Raw genomic sequence first — 18,446 nt, 5'->3', positions numbered from 1 at the left:
GAAATAAACTAATGACCGACGCTTATCGCGATTCTGTAATAGATTGGTACAGTACCAAAGCATTCCTCCTGGATGGCCCTGTCGCATGATGGCACCGAACTGCATTGTTTGACACTAGAGGCAGCAGTGCCCTTCGGGGCAAGCGAAATGTGTAAAATAGTTATCATAATAGGTGTAATGTTGCATAAAAATGATTATACATATCCGGGAACGATTGGTGTCCGGTCGCTAACCGATAGCTGCTTTCGTCCTTGAACAGCACATAATATTACATTATTTTTTTTTTTGTGTTTCAATCTAATTGCAACTGCAATGACCTCACCGAAGGACTTTCGTAAAAAAGGTTATTCAGATCCGCTCTACCGATGCTCACTCTGTTTAAACATTTTTTATCACGGAATTTCTTTCTCCATCGGCTACCTCTTCTAATAGGGAAACCTATTAGTTTCCCTTACATCCTCAAACTGTCATACATCTTACGAATAAAATCATGCCGGCCGTCTGGGTGTTCTGTCACAACTTCATTTGGCGCACATTCAATGATGTTGGGTCTAGAGAGCCCTTCAAACTGGTGACCACTTTTCCGGAATAATCAGTAAACCAAGCAGATTTTCATATGGCTTCACTCGCATACATGTACGGCCATAATTTATGATTCATTACAAAACCATCCACTTCATGAACATACAGCAGCAGCAGTAGCAGCAGCAGTAGCAGCAGCAGTAGAAACATATCTCCACGCCTGACTGCCTTCTTTACATTACACTAGTGCATACATGCAAGGGTGCATTTGTTCATTCTTTCTTTTCATTCAAAACATAACAAGTACTCTACAATTTCTTTTCCGGAATAATCACAATTCCAGCTACCTTTATATACCAAGTGTTATAACACACTTTTTACCACTAGCTACTTGGCAGCCCATACAAAATAACACGTCTTGCATAATTATACTTCATCATCATACTTTAATGATGAATTACAAATACCTCATACTTTTCTTAATACTTGGCAATTGTATCACACCCACAGGTGAACCGCCCTTTTCCGTAAAAAAAAGAAAAAGTATTTAAAAACATTGTTTGATAAGCGATAAGCTTCCCAATGTTTACTATATATCAAATAACTTACAAAATAACTCGATTCTCCAAGACCTCGTTTCCTGGATTCCTGGATCGGTTATTAGATAAGCATAATACCAAAAATGTTTTACAGTAAAAACACCAGTATCAATGTTTTGATAAACACAAGCTGCATATATCGACATGACATTCATCGGATAACCCTAAGCAATGCACGAAATAACATGATCACAACACGTACCAAACTGCTCTAATCCATCACCATCCATCTTTGCCATCGGCATTCCGACATACTGCGAGATGCAATTTGTTCTACTAGTTTGCCTGCAGCAGCTGCAACATTTTACCAAACTGCCATTTTCTTACAACAGTCAATCTTCGTTAATGTCAGAAAAAACGGGAACAAGAAATCAATACTTTGTGCGATTTTCCCCCTGGCAGGAAACTAGATAGGTCTCGAGCGTAAAACTTACTACCAGTGCTAAATCATGTCTGCACGGCCCTTTCGCCACCATTACAATAAGGTCAGCTGCATTCTATTTCCAAACATTCAGAAAACTTCAGCTGCAAAAAATCTTTTTTTAATTAGATTTAAATTGCTCTCACGCTGTATCCCAATGCACACAAAACTATTCGTACCATTGCAACTGCAAATTGAAATAGTTTAACGCATACTTTTTAAGTTAAGTAATTGGCATCATTTCTAGTTTAACCAAGCGCAGTTTAAGGTTTAGCTGTTAACATAACTAAATTTCATATTTCTGTATGCAATAGCATTTTATTTTCATTATTAATATTTTCTACGGTTTGATGCAAAATGCGTAAAACAATGTGTTTTTTAATTAACAACTATATAACTCAAACAAAACAAAAATGTAAACCCTTGCAAATGATTTTTTTCTAAGTAAGCGTTTTCGAAACGATTAAAATATTTTTTTACATGGAGGCGCCTGGTACTCCATATTTTGGTATGCAAAGGAGGCGCAAGGTATTTCATCTCTCTTATCAGTTTGTTATTGTTTAACTCTTATTTAGTTTCATCAGAAAAGTGGAAGATTATTTAAAAGTATTAAAAATGAAGGGGTTCTGTTATTCTTCATTAATTTCTTTGTTTAGTTTAAATTTGTATTTTTGAAATATTTCGAGAAGGCCATACACTCATTATGAGCATAGTGTTGATCATCATTTTGGTGGTATTCCAATTAAAATACAAGGAAACGAAGGGTTAATCGATTTATTGAAATACTTTTCTGCATATAAGAAAAATGCTATTAGGATTTTATACTAACTCATAACGCCCAGTAGTATAATCAAACTGTCAAAATTAAAATCGATGAGCACAACATGAGTACATCTTACGATCGCGGCAACAGTGAGAGCTATTATCGAAAAATTTCTTCCACTCATTTCTTACAGTATAGCTATTGCTGTAAGAAAACATTGTGTTGAAGTATGTAAAAGAGCGTTTCCAAAATGATAATGAGCCAAGTCTGTCAACTATATTGCAAATGCAAATCTTACGATTGACATAATTGTGCTGAGCTTTAATTTTAAACCCCATTTTGTTTACAACGCACTAATGTTCGGCGAAACTTTGTTGATGGAGATGTACGTTTGCTAATTATCCATTATGGTTTTGGGTTCAAAATGAAGCAAAATGAGTTTAATCAGCAAAGCAAAATCTAGACATCGTTCACAAGATTTCTCAAAGCTAAATTTCATGCAAATGATCCACCACAACAGTTTGTGTGTTTTAATTTTGTTTGACGCTGGACAAAGAAGCTAAAACTATGTTTGACCCCCACTATTGCATAAAACATCCACTGAGAAAGATATTTTTGCATATCTTTATCTTTGTTTTTGTTCCAAAAAATGTTTCAACCACAAACAAAGATTTCAAAAATAAACACCAACAAAGAATACTTAATTAACTGAACATTAGTTATGCTGCTTTTTATTGAAAAGATGTTTAGGTGCAAAACTACTTGGGTTTCAATACATTTAATTCATCTTCTTTGTGTATAACAGTATTATTCATTATTTAGAAGTTTTTTATTTTTGTCATATTTTATTTTAGGGCTTTAACTTACAAATCATTTTTATAAAAATCAAGCAAGCTTTGTCCAGGTGGCATATAAGTATTATGAATGAGATATACATAAATTTATTCAACAATCAGTTAGCTTTATCGTTGCACATTGCAAAAATCAATCGGATTAAGACAACAACAAAATAGGTTATTCTTCTCATCCGGTCAGCCTATTCATATCGAATAATAAAATAATACCTTATCAACATTCTAATGCGTCATTTTGATCAATTCGCCATCCTTGTATTGATGCTATTGTACTAGTAGCGCAAATCTGTGGTAGGAAAGTTTTGTCAGTAAAAATAACCCAATTAAGCTGCATTAGTAAAAGCTGCATTGTCAAATGGTCCAATTTCATAATTCAACTGTTCTAAATGAATTGACCAGACAGCACAAAGTCGACAAACTTAATTAGAAACAATACAAATATTATATCCATATTATGCAATTTAGATACAATTCTTAAATATCTTTTTTGTATTGCAATGTACGTTACAATGTATCTTATATCACCTTAAATATGCTTTATATGACAGCAGCAATCGATACATAATGCGTACCAACACAACAATAAAATACGATGCAAACTTTACTGCAATTGCATTACGCAATCACCATTCAAAATGCTTTATTGCTTAATCGTAGAACTGACCTTAGGTTTTGATACTACACTTATACACTTGCAGACATTATTTACCTTACTTATGATTTATGTCTAATACAAGTATATCTTACTGCGATACAACTTTACAATTTGTACAACTGCAGAACACGTGCGCAACACTGAGCAATAATACAATGTAGCCAAACTATCATACAATTCGTTAATTTAGTTTTCATCGCTTATTTCATTTTTATTTTAAAAAACCAATGCTTTTTTACAGAAGTTTCGTCACCCCAGTTCTGCAATTAAATCTTTATAACTTACTGATATAACAGCTAATAGTCAAAACGTTTTCCAGGCATCCGACTTCATAGCCAAAGTAACATTTAAATGCTATTTGATTTTTTTACTTATCAGAAACAATTTCCAATAGTGTACATTTCCGCAAATGCTTTACTCTAAAATTTAAAGTCAAACAAATTTCCTATTCTATTTCTCAAACTATAAAACAATATTGTAGATGCAGTTACGACTGTAGCGAAACTGGAGTCGATTTATTAACAACATATTGTTAATATTTTGATAAGAGAAATCTGCAGAATTTCATGATTTCTCCTTTTTTTCTAACTGCAATCGGCATTTGTTTGATTGTTTGGTAAACCGTACCATATACACTAGCTTTCCTTTATCATATCCTACATCTCTTCCACTACAGTTATTAACTTTACTTTTCTCTACTTTCAATCTTTCCTTCTTTATACCTTACTTCTCTCATCTCTTCTAAAGGCTTTGCTCAGATTCTATCCTCATGACACTATCTTTTACATACTTCCTTTTCTATCTTCTACTCCTTATGCTCATCGACTATATCTGTATACTGCAGAGACCATTATATTTCCAGACATGTTGCTCTACTCATTGCAAAATTTATATAGTGAATCATTATAGTTTATTTCAATGTTTCAATGTGTTTATCGTACCATTCGATGTGAAAACTTCAAAACAAAACCGATGTGTGTAAATGTGTTTCAGTTTGTTTTTTACTGTACAGATCAACTGGGCAACCTAGCATTTGCTTGGTTGATCGTTTACGGCAGCTCATGCGGTCTCTTATTTCATAGTCTCTCTGTTCGCTTAATCAGTAATACCTTGTGTGAAATCTCCTTCTATGTGCCTAACATTGATTGTAACTACTATCTGTCTACTCTGTCCTTTCTGTGTTTGTGTGTAAATTTATTGGGCGCATAGTTCGAATGAATATGTCTATGATAAACGAAAGCATTACATAGAATGTTTGCTTTTAATAGATTGCAGATACTGAAGGTATCAGATAACGAATTTGTACTTTTACCATGAAACATGTCATCTCTAGTGTCAAACTAGTGTCATCGGTTTTATGAACTTCATTTTGATTAATAATGAATTTCTACTGGCGTGTCTCGTTCATACAAAAATGTTAGATGCCTAACTAAACATCAAACAAAAGACGACACACTACCTAAATTAAACCAACATATTCATTCGAATTCTTTGCTTCCAAAACATTTCCTCTTCAGAATAAGACAATCAAATCTACTCTACAAAGTTATATTACTATTCTAACATCCGTTGCTCGTTGTTTCTATATATCACATTTTCTTCATCGTGTAAACAACACCAACCACCACCACAACCACGACCACCACTTCTAAAATGTTCTACAAACACTCACACAACGACGTCCCTGTTTGTTGCGATAAATACATTTACATCATTGTGTCAATACCTACGACACGCTGCGTTCTGCAATCAATTAACGGAACACGAACATATAAAACCATACATACCTACCTTCTATGTACTTGGTTGGGTGCTTTTCATTGGATAAATGGTGTTTCTCACATTTTGATGCACAACATTATCGCATATCACACGTGACAACCGACAAACATGTATATCCCCATTTCGACCATTATTCAAAAATCTCGGTTCTTCTTGTGGCTAACGTGCAATTTCGGCTACAAACCACATATTGTTACACAAACATCAACAACACCCTTACACACATACATAAACGACCCCTATCACACCTGTGGCGCCTGGCGGTGGTGTGTGTGTGTGTGTTGAAAATTACACAAAATATAAAACCCTGGACGAAACGAAACAACAACCATACGCATAAAAAAAAAACAACCCGTCCCAATCAAACGCGCCGTAAACTCCTTTCGGCATATACGAAACCGGCACATAATCGGGGGGCGGGTGGATGGTACTGAAGGTTTCACGATGAGGAACATGCCAATTTGTTGAACTCCATGTGGCTAACCGCGATCACGTTTCTCTGTGTCGGTTATGGAGACATCGTCCCGAACACGTACTGCGGAAGGGGAATCACGCTAACCTGCGGAATGGTGGTAAGTAGAGAACGGGTCCAATCAGGGTATCATTCCCACCTTACATCAAAAACAAAAACTCGACTCCCATTCGTACACCTTGACGTACAGAACAACCCTGACCAACAGGTAACAACTGCAGTGACGGACACATTCCTTCCACACGCTGATACGCTCTCAGCAACGCCTTGAGAAACTACTAAATACGACTACCACCATTACAAGCGAACACTAAGCATAAGGATCTTACGCGCAAACACTAAACCTGGCCGCGAACGGTATAATCTTCACTGGATGTGGCGAAACTAAAAGAACTTCCCGATGCGCTGTATGCGGGTATTCTTCCTGTTGTCGTTGTGCTGCTATCACCTTCACCCCAAAAAAAAAACCAATGCACGATGATACAAATGTTTTACACTTTACAACACACTCAAACAAATCACGATATTTCGCACTCTAAAGTTGGTGTAAAATCTTAAATGGTGATAGATAGAATAACACCAATCAGCTCTATGTTTGCCGTAACGCCACTTACACATGTTTTTTTGTGAACAACAACAACTTTCTACTGATACTAACCCACACACCTGGCTTCTGTGGTGCGAAATTCAATCGCTGTGCGCCATACTAACAACACGCACGATCAAAATCAACTGCTGTGTACATGCTGTGATGGATTCTTGGACTGACAAATAAAAATGATAACCACAAACCTCGGAAGTTGATCCCCGTCTTAGTTGCGTCCAATGCAGTGCATTAACATTTGTGAATGAAGAGTTTGAAACATGAACAGATGAACATGCCATTTGGGACACTTCGATGGTTTGCATGGTTGGGTATTGTTCAGCTACTTTCCGCCATTTACTAACATTCCTGGAATTTGGTTAAACATTTAAGAACAACATTAAAGCCGTAACCATCCTTCGCTGGAATGCATTATGCATACACGGTGTTAATTATGAAAAACAAAAAGCTATAAAGGATAACAAACTAACACAATGCTCCGGAACGAGAAAACAATCTCCACCTACAATGTGTGCTCCTTCTGCATTCCCTTCCCTGCTTGCTCTCGTTGCTCGTTGCTCAAGCCATCCGTGTCACTTCCTGTGTGTTCCTCACTCGTGCTGCTGTTGCTGTGTTGCTCCTCTCGGTCCATATGCGCTCTCTGTACACACTGGGCGGCTTTCGGCAGCCCGTTTTGTTGACATTGTCGTGTGCTTCTGTTCTCGTCTAGATGGATATGCTGTTTTATGTGCCTTTACAATTCGAAGCAAGATATGAAAAAAGTAATATACACATACTGTGTTACACATAGGATAAAGAGCAAGTCAAAAAAGCCGCTTCATACGAGAACAATTGCAGTGAAGAAAGTTCACGGGGCGGTGTATACGTGTGGGTGTGTTGCTGTTTAGGTGTGGTGGGTTTTTTCCTTATTTTAACCAAACACAACAGGAAGAAAAGAGTCACCACCTATGGTATACAAACTATGCTACAAATGAAAATCTTTCCCTGCTGTACAGTGTGTCTTGTCGCCATTTGCAAACAATTGTGCAAAGTGTGCCAAAAATGGTATGCCCAACATTTGTACTTTAGCTGTGCAGGACTACACATAATGGGTAGCAGACGTTCAATGGTTGCGTTTTTGTTGTCATATGTTTGTTTGTTTGTGTTGTGTTTTTGTTTGTTCTTGTCTCACCACCACCGATGTTCTTTCGCTTTATTCGTTCCATTACGGGTTTCTGTGTTCTGTTCTAACCCATCAATTGACTTGTGGTGCTTATTGTGTTACACAGTTGGTATTACCGTCCTTCCTTATGTTTCACCTCGTTTTGTTTGTTCATTGAATTAACACTGAAATTACACACACGTACAAACTGGAAATCACTCGATTGCGTAACGCTTCCGTGTTAATGCCATGTGCTACCTCAATACTTCAATCGAACGTCGGTTTATATGGTAACAACATGCGAACAAAATGCTTGCTGCCTAGCGTTACATATTTATTTTTTAGTTAAACCATCCGTGCCGGACAAAAAAGAAATACCAATGCGACAAAATCCTTCTTCTATGCGATTCTGCTGTTGCAGCTCCCGATGCTAAAAGTAAATACATAATGTAATGCTGAATTGCTATTGGTTGGTTGGTTGATTTCGCTGCTGTAGCTGTACAAACAGCGCGCTGCATAATATTGGCTAATGCGGCGGTAGCTGTAGCACATCAAAGGCCCATCAAAGCGTAGGAATGTAGAAAATAAAAATCAATTTTACGAAACATATCAATCCAATTTCCGATATCAAATCAGAGACAAAACAACGTAAGCCAGTTGGAAAAGTTCGTTAACATTTCTCCATTAGCAACGCGATGCCAATTTACCCGTGTTTGAGTTATATTTTGATTTACACTGTATTCTTGGCGTATTTTTTTTATATAATTCATCCATGTTTTTACGCTGGAATAGGACCAATCTGCACCGTCCAAGTGTGGTTCGATATGTATTTATTGATATTCTTTTATAATTTGTAAATCCAGTTTGCTACTCTTTACTCTTCCAGTTTTTTGTACAATATTTTTTTATCATTCTCTATGTCTTTCACTTCTTCTGTACTCTGTTTTCCTTTATCTCTTTTACACCAATATGCCCAATTCTTCAATTCTAACCGTTCGCTAGTTTTAGTTGTTATATTCTTCGATCACCTACTCCCCATTTTCATTATTACCACCCTTAATACTGGATGATGATATTTCACGCATTCCACTTTGGTCATTTTTCTTTCCGTTCTCTCACACATCCTTTCTCTCTCTCTCTCTCTCTCTCTCTCTCTCTCTCTCTCTCTCTCTCTCTCTCTTTCTCTCTCCCTCTCTATCTCTCTCTATCTTTCTCGCTCTCTTTATCTCTCTTTAAACTCTCCCTTCCGCTCTTATTCTCTCTCTCTCTCTCTCTGTCTCTGTATCACAAAGATCAATCCACTGCTTGCTCCCAACTTTGCAAAAGAATTATTACTTACAAATAAGCAAAAAATACAAACTACTACCCATCATCACACCAAGAACAAACCTCGCATAATTTGGATGTCAAACAATTTGTCTACAGGTTTCACGATGAAGAGCATGCCAATCTATTGAACGCCATGTGGTTAATCGCGATAACCTTTCTAAGTGTTGGCTTTGGCGATATCGTACCCAACACGTACTGTGGCCGTGGTATTGCAGTCAGTACTGGTATTATGGTGAGTTTAATGAAACAATCTTTTCGTTCAATCATGCGTTTTTGTTTTATGTAATCTCCTGCCGACCCACACATTTACTACTCACATCATGCGTGCCTTCTCTATCCTTCCTCTTCCTGAAGTCTATCTTTTCACAAATATTATTTTCTCCTTTCCTGTGTATTTTATTTTTATTCTGTATATCTACCGAAACATCTATCTACAAACGTACAACCACCAATTTTAAAGCAATGTATTCAGCAGCAACAATCTTTCGACACACTTCGATTATTCTCCCGTTTTATACTATTCTTGCCACATTTTATACTTCTACACTATTTTGTTTTTTTTTTACTATTAGCCGTATATTTTTTGCTCTTTCCCTTAGAAGGAACGAACATATGTATACTTAGGTTTCCGATATTACATCCCTCAATGCTTAAAATTTCTGACCTGACCAAATATTCGTGAATCTTACCCCGTTTATAATAAATACTATGAATAAAATAACTATACAAAATAGTAAAGTAGTACATAAGTCGCATCTAGCTAGTGGTGTAAAATATTTAATAAAAAAAAAACAAAACTCGTAATAATCTTAAACATCGGCATACCATCCAGTTTTTAATTATACTACAAAAATTAAAGCTAAGAATATTACCATAATTCATTTAACATAAAAATACATTTAATTCATTACCGTCCTAGATATACAAATCTCCTGTTTTGCCTACAAAATAGCACAATGTCACACAAATAAGTATCGTACCGTCCGTCCACAAGTGAAGTTATCACTTTCTCCATACGTTCCACTATCTCTGATAAGTTTCTTTGTGTACAGTCCAATGTATCAACTCTGCATTCATTTCCACCAAAATGGAGGGCGAATCATTGCTTGTGTTTATCGTGATAGTGCAAGGAAACTAAACAACCTTCGCTGCTGCCTTTGTGCTAAAACGTGTCAAGCCCCGTCGAGCCATACGGTGCCTTTAGATCGTGCCCGTTTGCCCTGGGTGTGAATAGATACGGTTCGCTATTAATCTCCCTTGCACAACCGAACATAAACCTAGCCAAACCATGCCCGACGGAGATCAATCAGCACAATCTTCCGTCGAAGTGTGCTGCCCGGTCCCGTCGGAAAGGCAAGAGCTGCCTTGGGCGAACGAGACGATCGTAATGGTACAAGAAACTGCAATCATCTCCCAAGCGCTAAAGGTCACTAAAGGAGAGAAAGAAAAACATTACCGACATTACCAAGAAAGAGATACTGAGTGTTGCTATGGTTTGCCGAAGGGGTTTCCCACGGGCGCCTAGCGAGTGGCCTGAGTGGCTGTACCAGAAGCCAAGAACGTTGATGCGTCCTGAGAAATGATCCTCATTCTTTCTGCTGCATACAAAGTGACCCATGTGATGCCGGCTGACAGACACGGTGTGTGTGTCGTGTGTCCAGATGGAGAATGAATATGCATGTGCGTGCTTAGACAACTAGCTGTGCCCGTAAATTATGACTCTCGATGATGCCTTCCACACAACAATATTCCTTGCGGGGCTTTGCTCACATTGCCACGGTTACACCCTGTGTATGATGGGAACAAACTCTCTCAACAAGTTGACACCACAGCAATTCAGCTGGAACAATTGCTCCTCTACCCTACTGTTCACTAGCGATAGCAAAGAAGTGCTCCATTAAATTTCTTCCCTCCATATCCCAAGTACGCTCGATCCTGTGCGTTCGCTTTACGCGACAATACTCGAGTAACAGTCGAATTTTATGGTTCTTCTCTGTTTCATGGGACATATTTAATTGGCTACTTCTAAATAATCTACTTTTATCCTTGCCCCACCGAACCGTAACGGCTGAATGACAAAGAAAGCACAAACACTTACAATAACAAAAAAGAGCACACAGGCGAACACAATGCCATTGGCGATCTTAGACTAAACCAGTCGAGATTGTACCAAAATTGATGAGCTCAACATGAGCTCAATATAAGCCACGCACACAACCCAACGGTAGAACCCAGACGTCTTTTACGGCCCGTCGGTTGTTGCCGATAAATTATTGAAGTAAATCTGACGTCTAGAAGACGCAACGGACAGAAACTATGCAAATTTATGTAAATGCCTTTCCCGACAATAGCATTTACAATGGCGACGGTCGGGGACGGCGTGATGTTATAGTGTCGTAAGCTTCCCACAATCCTTGCCGATCTGGAAGAGCACCTAAGATACCCCCTCATTTCATAAACAGTAACAGGTTTCCTCTCACAGCGTGTTCTTCCATCGAGAGGCTGAGGATCGATTCAGGGCCCTTATGTGGCATAATTTATTGGACCACTTGAAATCTGCCCCTCCCATACGAAGCACTACGCACAATAGCATAACTGTTATTAATGAGAGCTGATTTGCAGTGAGTGAGCTCGTACCGCTGGGCACCGGTAGGTGGGGCTTTTCAAAACCGAACCCTGAAAAGAAACCCTGAAAGACCTGCGCCTAAAATTGCCCGATATTGCATTGACTGATAGCTTCTACAACCGGCCACGAGCATTGGAATCTGCCCTGCGTGGATGTAAACGAACTCCAAGGCACAGCAGTGCTACAAATCAAACAAATCCTTACCCAACGGCCGGATGCTCACATTTGGCGTGAAAACTAATGTTCTTTCCCTGCACGCACATTTACTGCTTCAACGAGCTGCTTCATTGTGCCTGTTATGGTATCGCTCGCTTGGGTGCGCTTCATTCATTCGGTGCACAAACATTTCCACTCGGGAACTACTTTACACTTTTCTCCCAAGGCAGAAGAAAGAACTCATCTAATCGCTTCGAAGTACCTTGATAAGAGGCCGCCACGTTTCGAACGATCGCGCCTTAGCCCACCCGGCCGCTTTCGTTACCAACATCGATACAACCGACCGAGCTATCTCGGCTAACTAATGCTGCCCACCTCTCTATACGCTTCCATCCTTCCCAAACGAGACTTTTTGCAAACTCACGCTGACATTTCATGCCAATAATTTTCTTCTTTTTTTCGGCGGAAGAAATGAATGACCACGTAAATGTGGAATAACTTTGGCAAGATAATCGTATAATGGTGTACTCGGTGCGCATTTTGATGATACCGTTGGCGAGAAACGCGGCTGCCATTCTGCCGGCGCCATCCACCGCGGATGGTGTCTTTCTTCATAAAAACAACGATCTCATCCCGCTTAGTTTTGTTTGCACGACCGGCAAACAAGCAATCCCGTCTTCCCTTCTCCACCGGTAACACTACGCCGCCCAACAAACTTCTCGATCAACTCCTTCAAGATTGCCGACAAAGCGGGCACGCTGCTGCTTATGATGACGCCGGTCGAAAGTGTTTGATTTATGAAACGATTTCCTATCCAAAGAGTGGTCTGCTCCCCTTGGATACTCGGTTCTTATTAACGGAATAGACGCGATAAGCGAACATGGGTAAAAGGACCCTGGCAATGGTGTGTCAACCCCGTTCCGCTCACCAATTGGATTCGGCTTTTCTCGCTCCAACAACGGGCAACGAAACTTACACCGCGCACGAACCTTCGCCAAATCTCTTCATTGTTGTAAATATTCATGGCTTCATCATATGTGGCACGAATGTCAAATTGTCTTAAAGCTTTCTCTCCCGGGTTTCGGCCCAAAGCCTTAACGCATTATGGACGCACCCGAAAAACTTTCCATCATGCGGGCACGGTGCGTGTTCCAAGGTCTCAAGGCGATGTTTTGGCGCCATGGAAGGTTCACCTTCATAGCGTTGATTCCTATCGAGGGTGGTATTTATGATTCCATTAATATTTCCGCGCAATACTGATAAATAATAAAACTGCTGCGCGTGTCGTTACTTCGCATTTTCAATAACAAGTGAGTTTGCGTGAACCTAAACATTAGGTGTGGTTTATATTCATTCATAACTCCTTACGATAATCAATATTTATGGGTTTCACATTTAATACATTTAAGCGTACTTGTGAATGATTTTTTTTATTGGATTGGTTTAAACACGGGTTTTCGTTGAATTTAAGCGCATTTGTGACGTAATACATGAGATTTAAAATTACATACGATTTTAACAAAAAGAATTAAAATACTACAAACAATGTTTACAATACAATCGCAACCCTTGTAATACAGGACGTGTAAACCACCCCTGTAATACAAGAGCAAATCAGCAAAAGTTCAAAATCTACTTCAAACGATGAAGTAACTTTTACATTTTTAAAATGCCCCCGCATGAGTACCCGTCACACTTCATAAGGTATGTTTTTTTTTACTCTTACTTTGGCTTGTGTGCGTTTTTTTTTAAACATTTGTTTTACTCATTTCACGCCCGGAAATGATCGTAAATCTTTTGCACGCCGTTGAGCAGTTTCAAAACAACGCACAACCATCCATCCGGAAGTGGTGCCGAAACCTTCCAGTACCTCCCAAAAATTTTAAGCGCAACCCAGTGATGCTGAGCTTGGAAATAAAATGAACCTACTTTCACAATCATGACCACAAATAACACCCGCGCAGCAGCTGCAAAACGACCGAGAGATGAGATGAGTTTTGTGAAGATCGACTAAAACAAAAAACAAATAATGCTCTTCCTTCACCGTTGGCCGTTGGACCTGCGGAACATGTGGAGGCTATGCTTAATTCTTTTCGGTACTTGCACACCCCAAAACATTCGCTCTCACTTAACACTGTAATCTGAAAGTAAAACAACACAAAATAAGATTACATTTATTCCTGAAACCCATTCGCACAACCATTCAGCCATACGCACAACGCCACACAGCGTACGACACAAAGGAAGGACATAATCAAAAACTTTAACTCACCAAGTAGTAGCAGCAGCAGGCAGCAGGACGAAGCAGCATCGCGCTTATATGTGCGTACGTGTGTGTACGTGTACTAACGCAACAAAGTTCGTGCGCGCCACGTGATTCTCCGACGGTTGTTTTGTTCTGTTTTTTCTCTTTTTGTATCCCTGCATGGTGCCCGTTCATGCGTAACGTGTGCCATTCCGATTGCTCGCTTGCTCGTCCGCACGGTCGCTCATATGCCGGTTTAATATCCTGTATCACACATTACACACGCATGCATACGTACACACTACACACCCCCCCAAAAAAACCCACGTACCTTACTTCTCCCCCATCCCACCGATCTCTTTTGTCCATCTAACCTCGAAACGAAATAAACAACCTCCAGAGTAAAAATACACCGAAAACGATACTACACGATACTTTGTACGAATAAAAACATCAAACTTCTAAATGGAAAAATTTAATCAGCTCGCCGAGATGTTCCTCAAAATGCATTCATCCCTGTAACGCCCCAGCAACGCGTTACGGCAGGGAAGAGCATCGGAGCATTCGCAGGATCCACGTTACCGGCCACCATTACTGATCAGCGATATGTTCGCTTTTTCTTTCTGTTCTTTTTCTTGCTCTTCGTTTCTTTTCTCTTTTTCGCATGGTGCTCCCCGGCTGTGACGCTTCCTCGACTCCAATCACGGTATTCGATCGGAAAATTTCATCGCCCGTCAACAAACGCCTCCGGATGCGTGGTGTTTTTGTCTTCTTCCTCCTATTCTGCTTCTTGTGCTCCACCACCCCTCTCGCCTGCCTATAATCTAATTAACTTTTAACGATCTGGATCGCGGTTCCGGGGGCTGCAGGGCGCTGGCTGTACGGCACTGCTGGTGGCGGTCGTCTCCCGGAAGCTTGAGCTGACGCGAGCGGAAAAGCACGTGCACAACTTTATGATGGATACACAGCTCACCAAACGGGTAAGTGGCAAATTGATGAAACTGCATATCGGTAACTTACCTTACCTAACAGGATGCTGTTGCGAAAAGTGAACCATTTGCGCCTCGTTTTTAAATTCCATACCGTAGCTCCATCACAACCATGGTTTGTGCAGAACTGATGTACTCGATGTACTTCGATGTTCGGTGCTGGTTGTGAAAGAATAAAATGAAATGTTTTTTTCTTCACACTTGAAGAACTCTTGAAGCAACAATTTACACACACGTACGGTGTTGCCAAATCTGACAAATTGTCAGCCATAAACAGTTTGATCATTTGCCAACGAAAATGAACTTCTTCCCCATGAGTACTTGTATCTGGTTTAGTCTGCAAGAATGTTTGAATGGGGAAAAGTTTCTAGCATTTAGTACCCGTTCTTCTCCACGCATAGCTATTGCTTATGGGCAATTTTCGTTTTATGCATGCTTGGGTAGAATTTTTTTCTGTAATTGTTATGTCTATCGAATTTTCATTGTGATTATTCGTTCATGACGTTCAAAGCGATGCACGATGCATCGCGCGTAAATAGTTTCGCTGTTTCCAAGAAATTCCAATCAACAGAACACATAAAAACATAATGTTAACGACTTTCTAGTTTATTATCAAATTTGCACAGCTACACTAGAAATAAATAGATCTAAATAGAGATAAATAGATAAATAGATAAATAGATAGATATCTTGTTCAATGATATTGTTCATAGTTCATTATTAAAGATACTTTACCCGTCTACAATTGGTAAAGAGATTATTTACTGAAAACAATCCTGACATTGATGTTTGTCATACATAAAATAAGTGTAAGTTTGTAATAAATGGATGCAATTTTTCAATACAATACAACGACTAATACAGACCGGTGTCTATGCATAAGAGCGTTAGTCAATTTTTTTAGAAAAAGACACAAAGAAAAACGTTTTTATTATTTCACTTTCAAGAACAATTCTTTGACAATTTAAACAACAATTTACAATATTTTGTTTGAACAATTTGAAAAAAAATTATTTTATTCATAATCAAAAACAGAAAAAAAAACTGCTCCTATCAAATACTTCATTATTTTCTTTTATGAAAATACGTAACATAAATATCCGTGAAGGATAGAATTGAACTTGCACAATTTATTATGAAAACATGAAAACCATAAGATAATCATAAAAAGTCAATCTTATTACTTTATTATACATTTGTTCGTACCAATCAAGAGTGTTATAAAAATTTAAAATAACTTTGTACATTTAATTTGGTAATTGGTGATTTTGTCTATAATTTAAGTGTTCACAATTCAAGTCTTCTAGTACCAGTTAGAAAAATCATCTATTTCATAATATCTTTTATTTTGTTGTAATCCAAATATGTTTTATGAACGCCAGTGAGTACTGTAAAATTTTGTTTGTGCTCCAAAAAATGACTTTTAAAAACATCAATTTTGTTTTTTATTAACTAATGAATAAGTAGATATTCTTTAGAAACTCACTAAAATTATCATTTGCCGTCTATTGTCGTGTATTTTTATCTAAATAAATTTGTTAAAATATATCATAATGGTTACGTTGGACATTACGTTAGTGTAAGACTAGATGAAATAATCAATAATACAAAACTGAACAACTTTACTATCAGAATACTAAATTAAGAATGGTCTTAACTTATCTCAGATAGGCACCAGCATACTTCCAGCGAACCATTTCCTATCCAATAGCTAATTATGGACGAACTTATCAAACACACAGCGTTCACCGGCTAGTGACTAGGAAGCAAGTGCACATACCGAATTCGACGAACTTGAATTCAATTTCAAAGCTTGTGGGCTTCCGTTTGTGGTTGCTTGAAACCAGTACTGATCTCGAGTGTCGTTCCAATTTCCGTTCATTGAACACACCGGTGTCGGTAAGCGGTAACATCTTAAACCTCCGTTCGTATTGCAACAGTGAAGCACAACTGTATGCTACGCTTGTGAAAACATGCTGGAAATTTTCCACTAGGAACAAGTTTTCGATACGGTTGATGATATGCAAATAGTGAACTCGTACGAAAAAAAACAATATTTTTGAAAAAGTTTCTTTGCCTGCTGTCTTTCAAGTGCAATTGCTACGAAATGATAATACTAAAAAATGAAATGAAATGAATGAAATGAAAAAATGTATAAGAAATAAAAGAAAAAATATATAAATTATACTTAAACTCAATGTTTCATATAGCTCCTGTGTGGCTTAGATTTGAAACCTATGAGAATATTTGCATTTCGTATAAAGCTAGGAAAACGACAGCAATAGTACGATCAACTGCGCTAGACGAAAACGAGCTAAGGTTTTGGTCTGCTTATAACTTCCCTCATCAACCCTTTTTAACGCATATGACCGCAATCCGTATTCTAGAACATTGTTCGTTGAAAGCTAAGACTGTAAGAAATCAAAAATACAATCTAAAAATATAATAACTCATAATAAATCTGGGTGTATTAAAACAACGAAATATTATAACAAAACTGATGGAACATATAGCTGTCCTTAGCATACATAGGAAGCGTTAAAATAAAAATGATACAAATATTATAGTTTTGCAACCGATTTTTTTCCAAAATTTACTGTAGTAAACTTTATCCAAAGTTATGAAAATTTCACCTAAAAACCCAATCGCCTTTATCCACTGTGCAAGAATACTTAAACAACAACAACCATGCTCGTTAAATACAGCTGCCTTCAATGGCAGAAAAGTCATCGGTTCCTATTCACGGTTCTTCGACAAAAACTGAAACTGAACGATGTCCTACGCATGACTAACCCCATGGGAAGGTAGAAGAAAAATTACGTACCCATTTATTCTGCGGCACAATAATTACCCACGGCAAGGACAGACCTCTACGTTTAGCCGTCGTCTATTGGTGCTGGTCAGCATGCAGCGAGGATATGCTGTTCGAACTTCAAACCACGCTGGAAGAATAGAAAACGTAACCCTACCAGGCAAACCAGTTCGGTCCGGTGTCATCACATACCACAAAAACCGTCCGTTGGGTGTTTTCAAGTCGACAGAACGGAAGATAATTTAAGAACCACTGGCCGTATTTTGTTCACGCTATCCCCTATTGGATGCTCGGGTTGGGGTTTCCACTTCATTATAAACTTATCACGGATCACAGTGCTTGCCCGGAATGCCATTTTCGGCTGATTCCTATCATCGCTGTCGTTAGGTTTAATGGCGCTATTTTACCGACCATCTGCCAAACGGGAAACGAACGACGGCTGATGTCATGTCATACGTCTTACGGGAGCAACTTAT

At 38.5% G+C, this 18,446-nt stretch overlaps 1 protein-coding gene across 1 annotated transcript in view; it reads left to right on the top strand.

Annotated features, from left to right (window-relative positions):
- Positions 1–18,446, top strand: part of LOC128305707 (small conductance calcium-activated potassium channel protein) — a 99,497-nt gene that overhangs the window by 77,448 nt on the left and 3,603 nt on the right. Inside the window, exons 9-10 of the mRNA XM_053043291.1 lie at positions 9,239–9,374; positions 15,039–15,149. Of these exons, the coding sequence (XP_052899251.1) occupies positions 9,239–9,374; positions 15,039–15,149 (247 nt within the window). The remainder of the gene's footprint in view (positions 1–9,238; positions 9,375–15,038; positions 15,150–18,446) is intronic.

Source organism: Anopheles moucheti, chromosome 2, assembly GCF_943734755.1.
Source record: "Anopheles moucheti chromosome 2, idAnoMoucSN_F20_07, whole genome shotgun sequence".
NCBI classification, from domain to species: domain Eukaryota; kingdom Metazoa; phylum Arthropoda; class Insecta; order Diptera; family Culicidae; genus Anopheles; species Anopheles moucheti.
The sequence above is the reverse complement of the archived record's forward strand: the minus strand, read 5'-3'. Positions and strand labels throughout refer to the sequence as shown.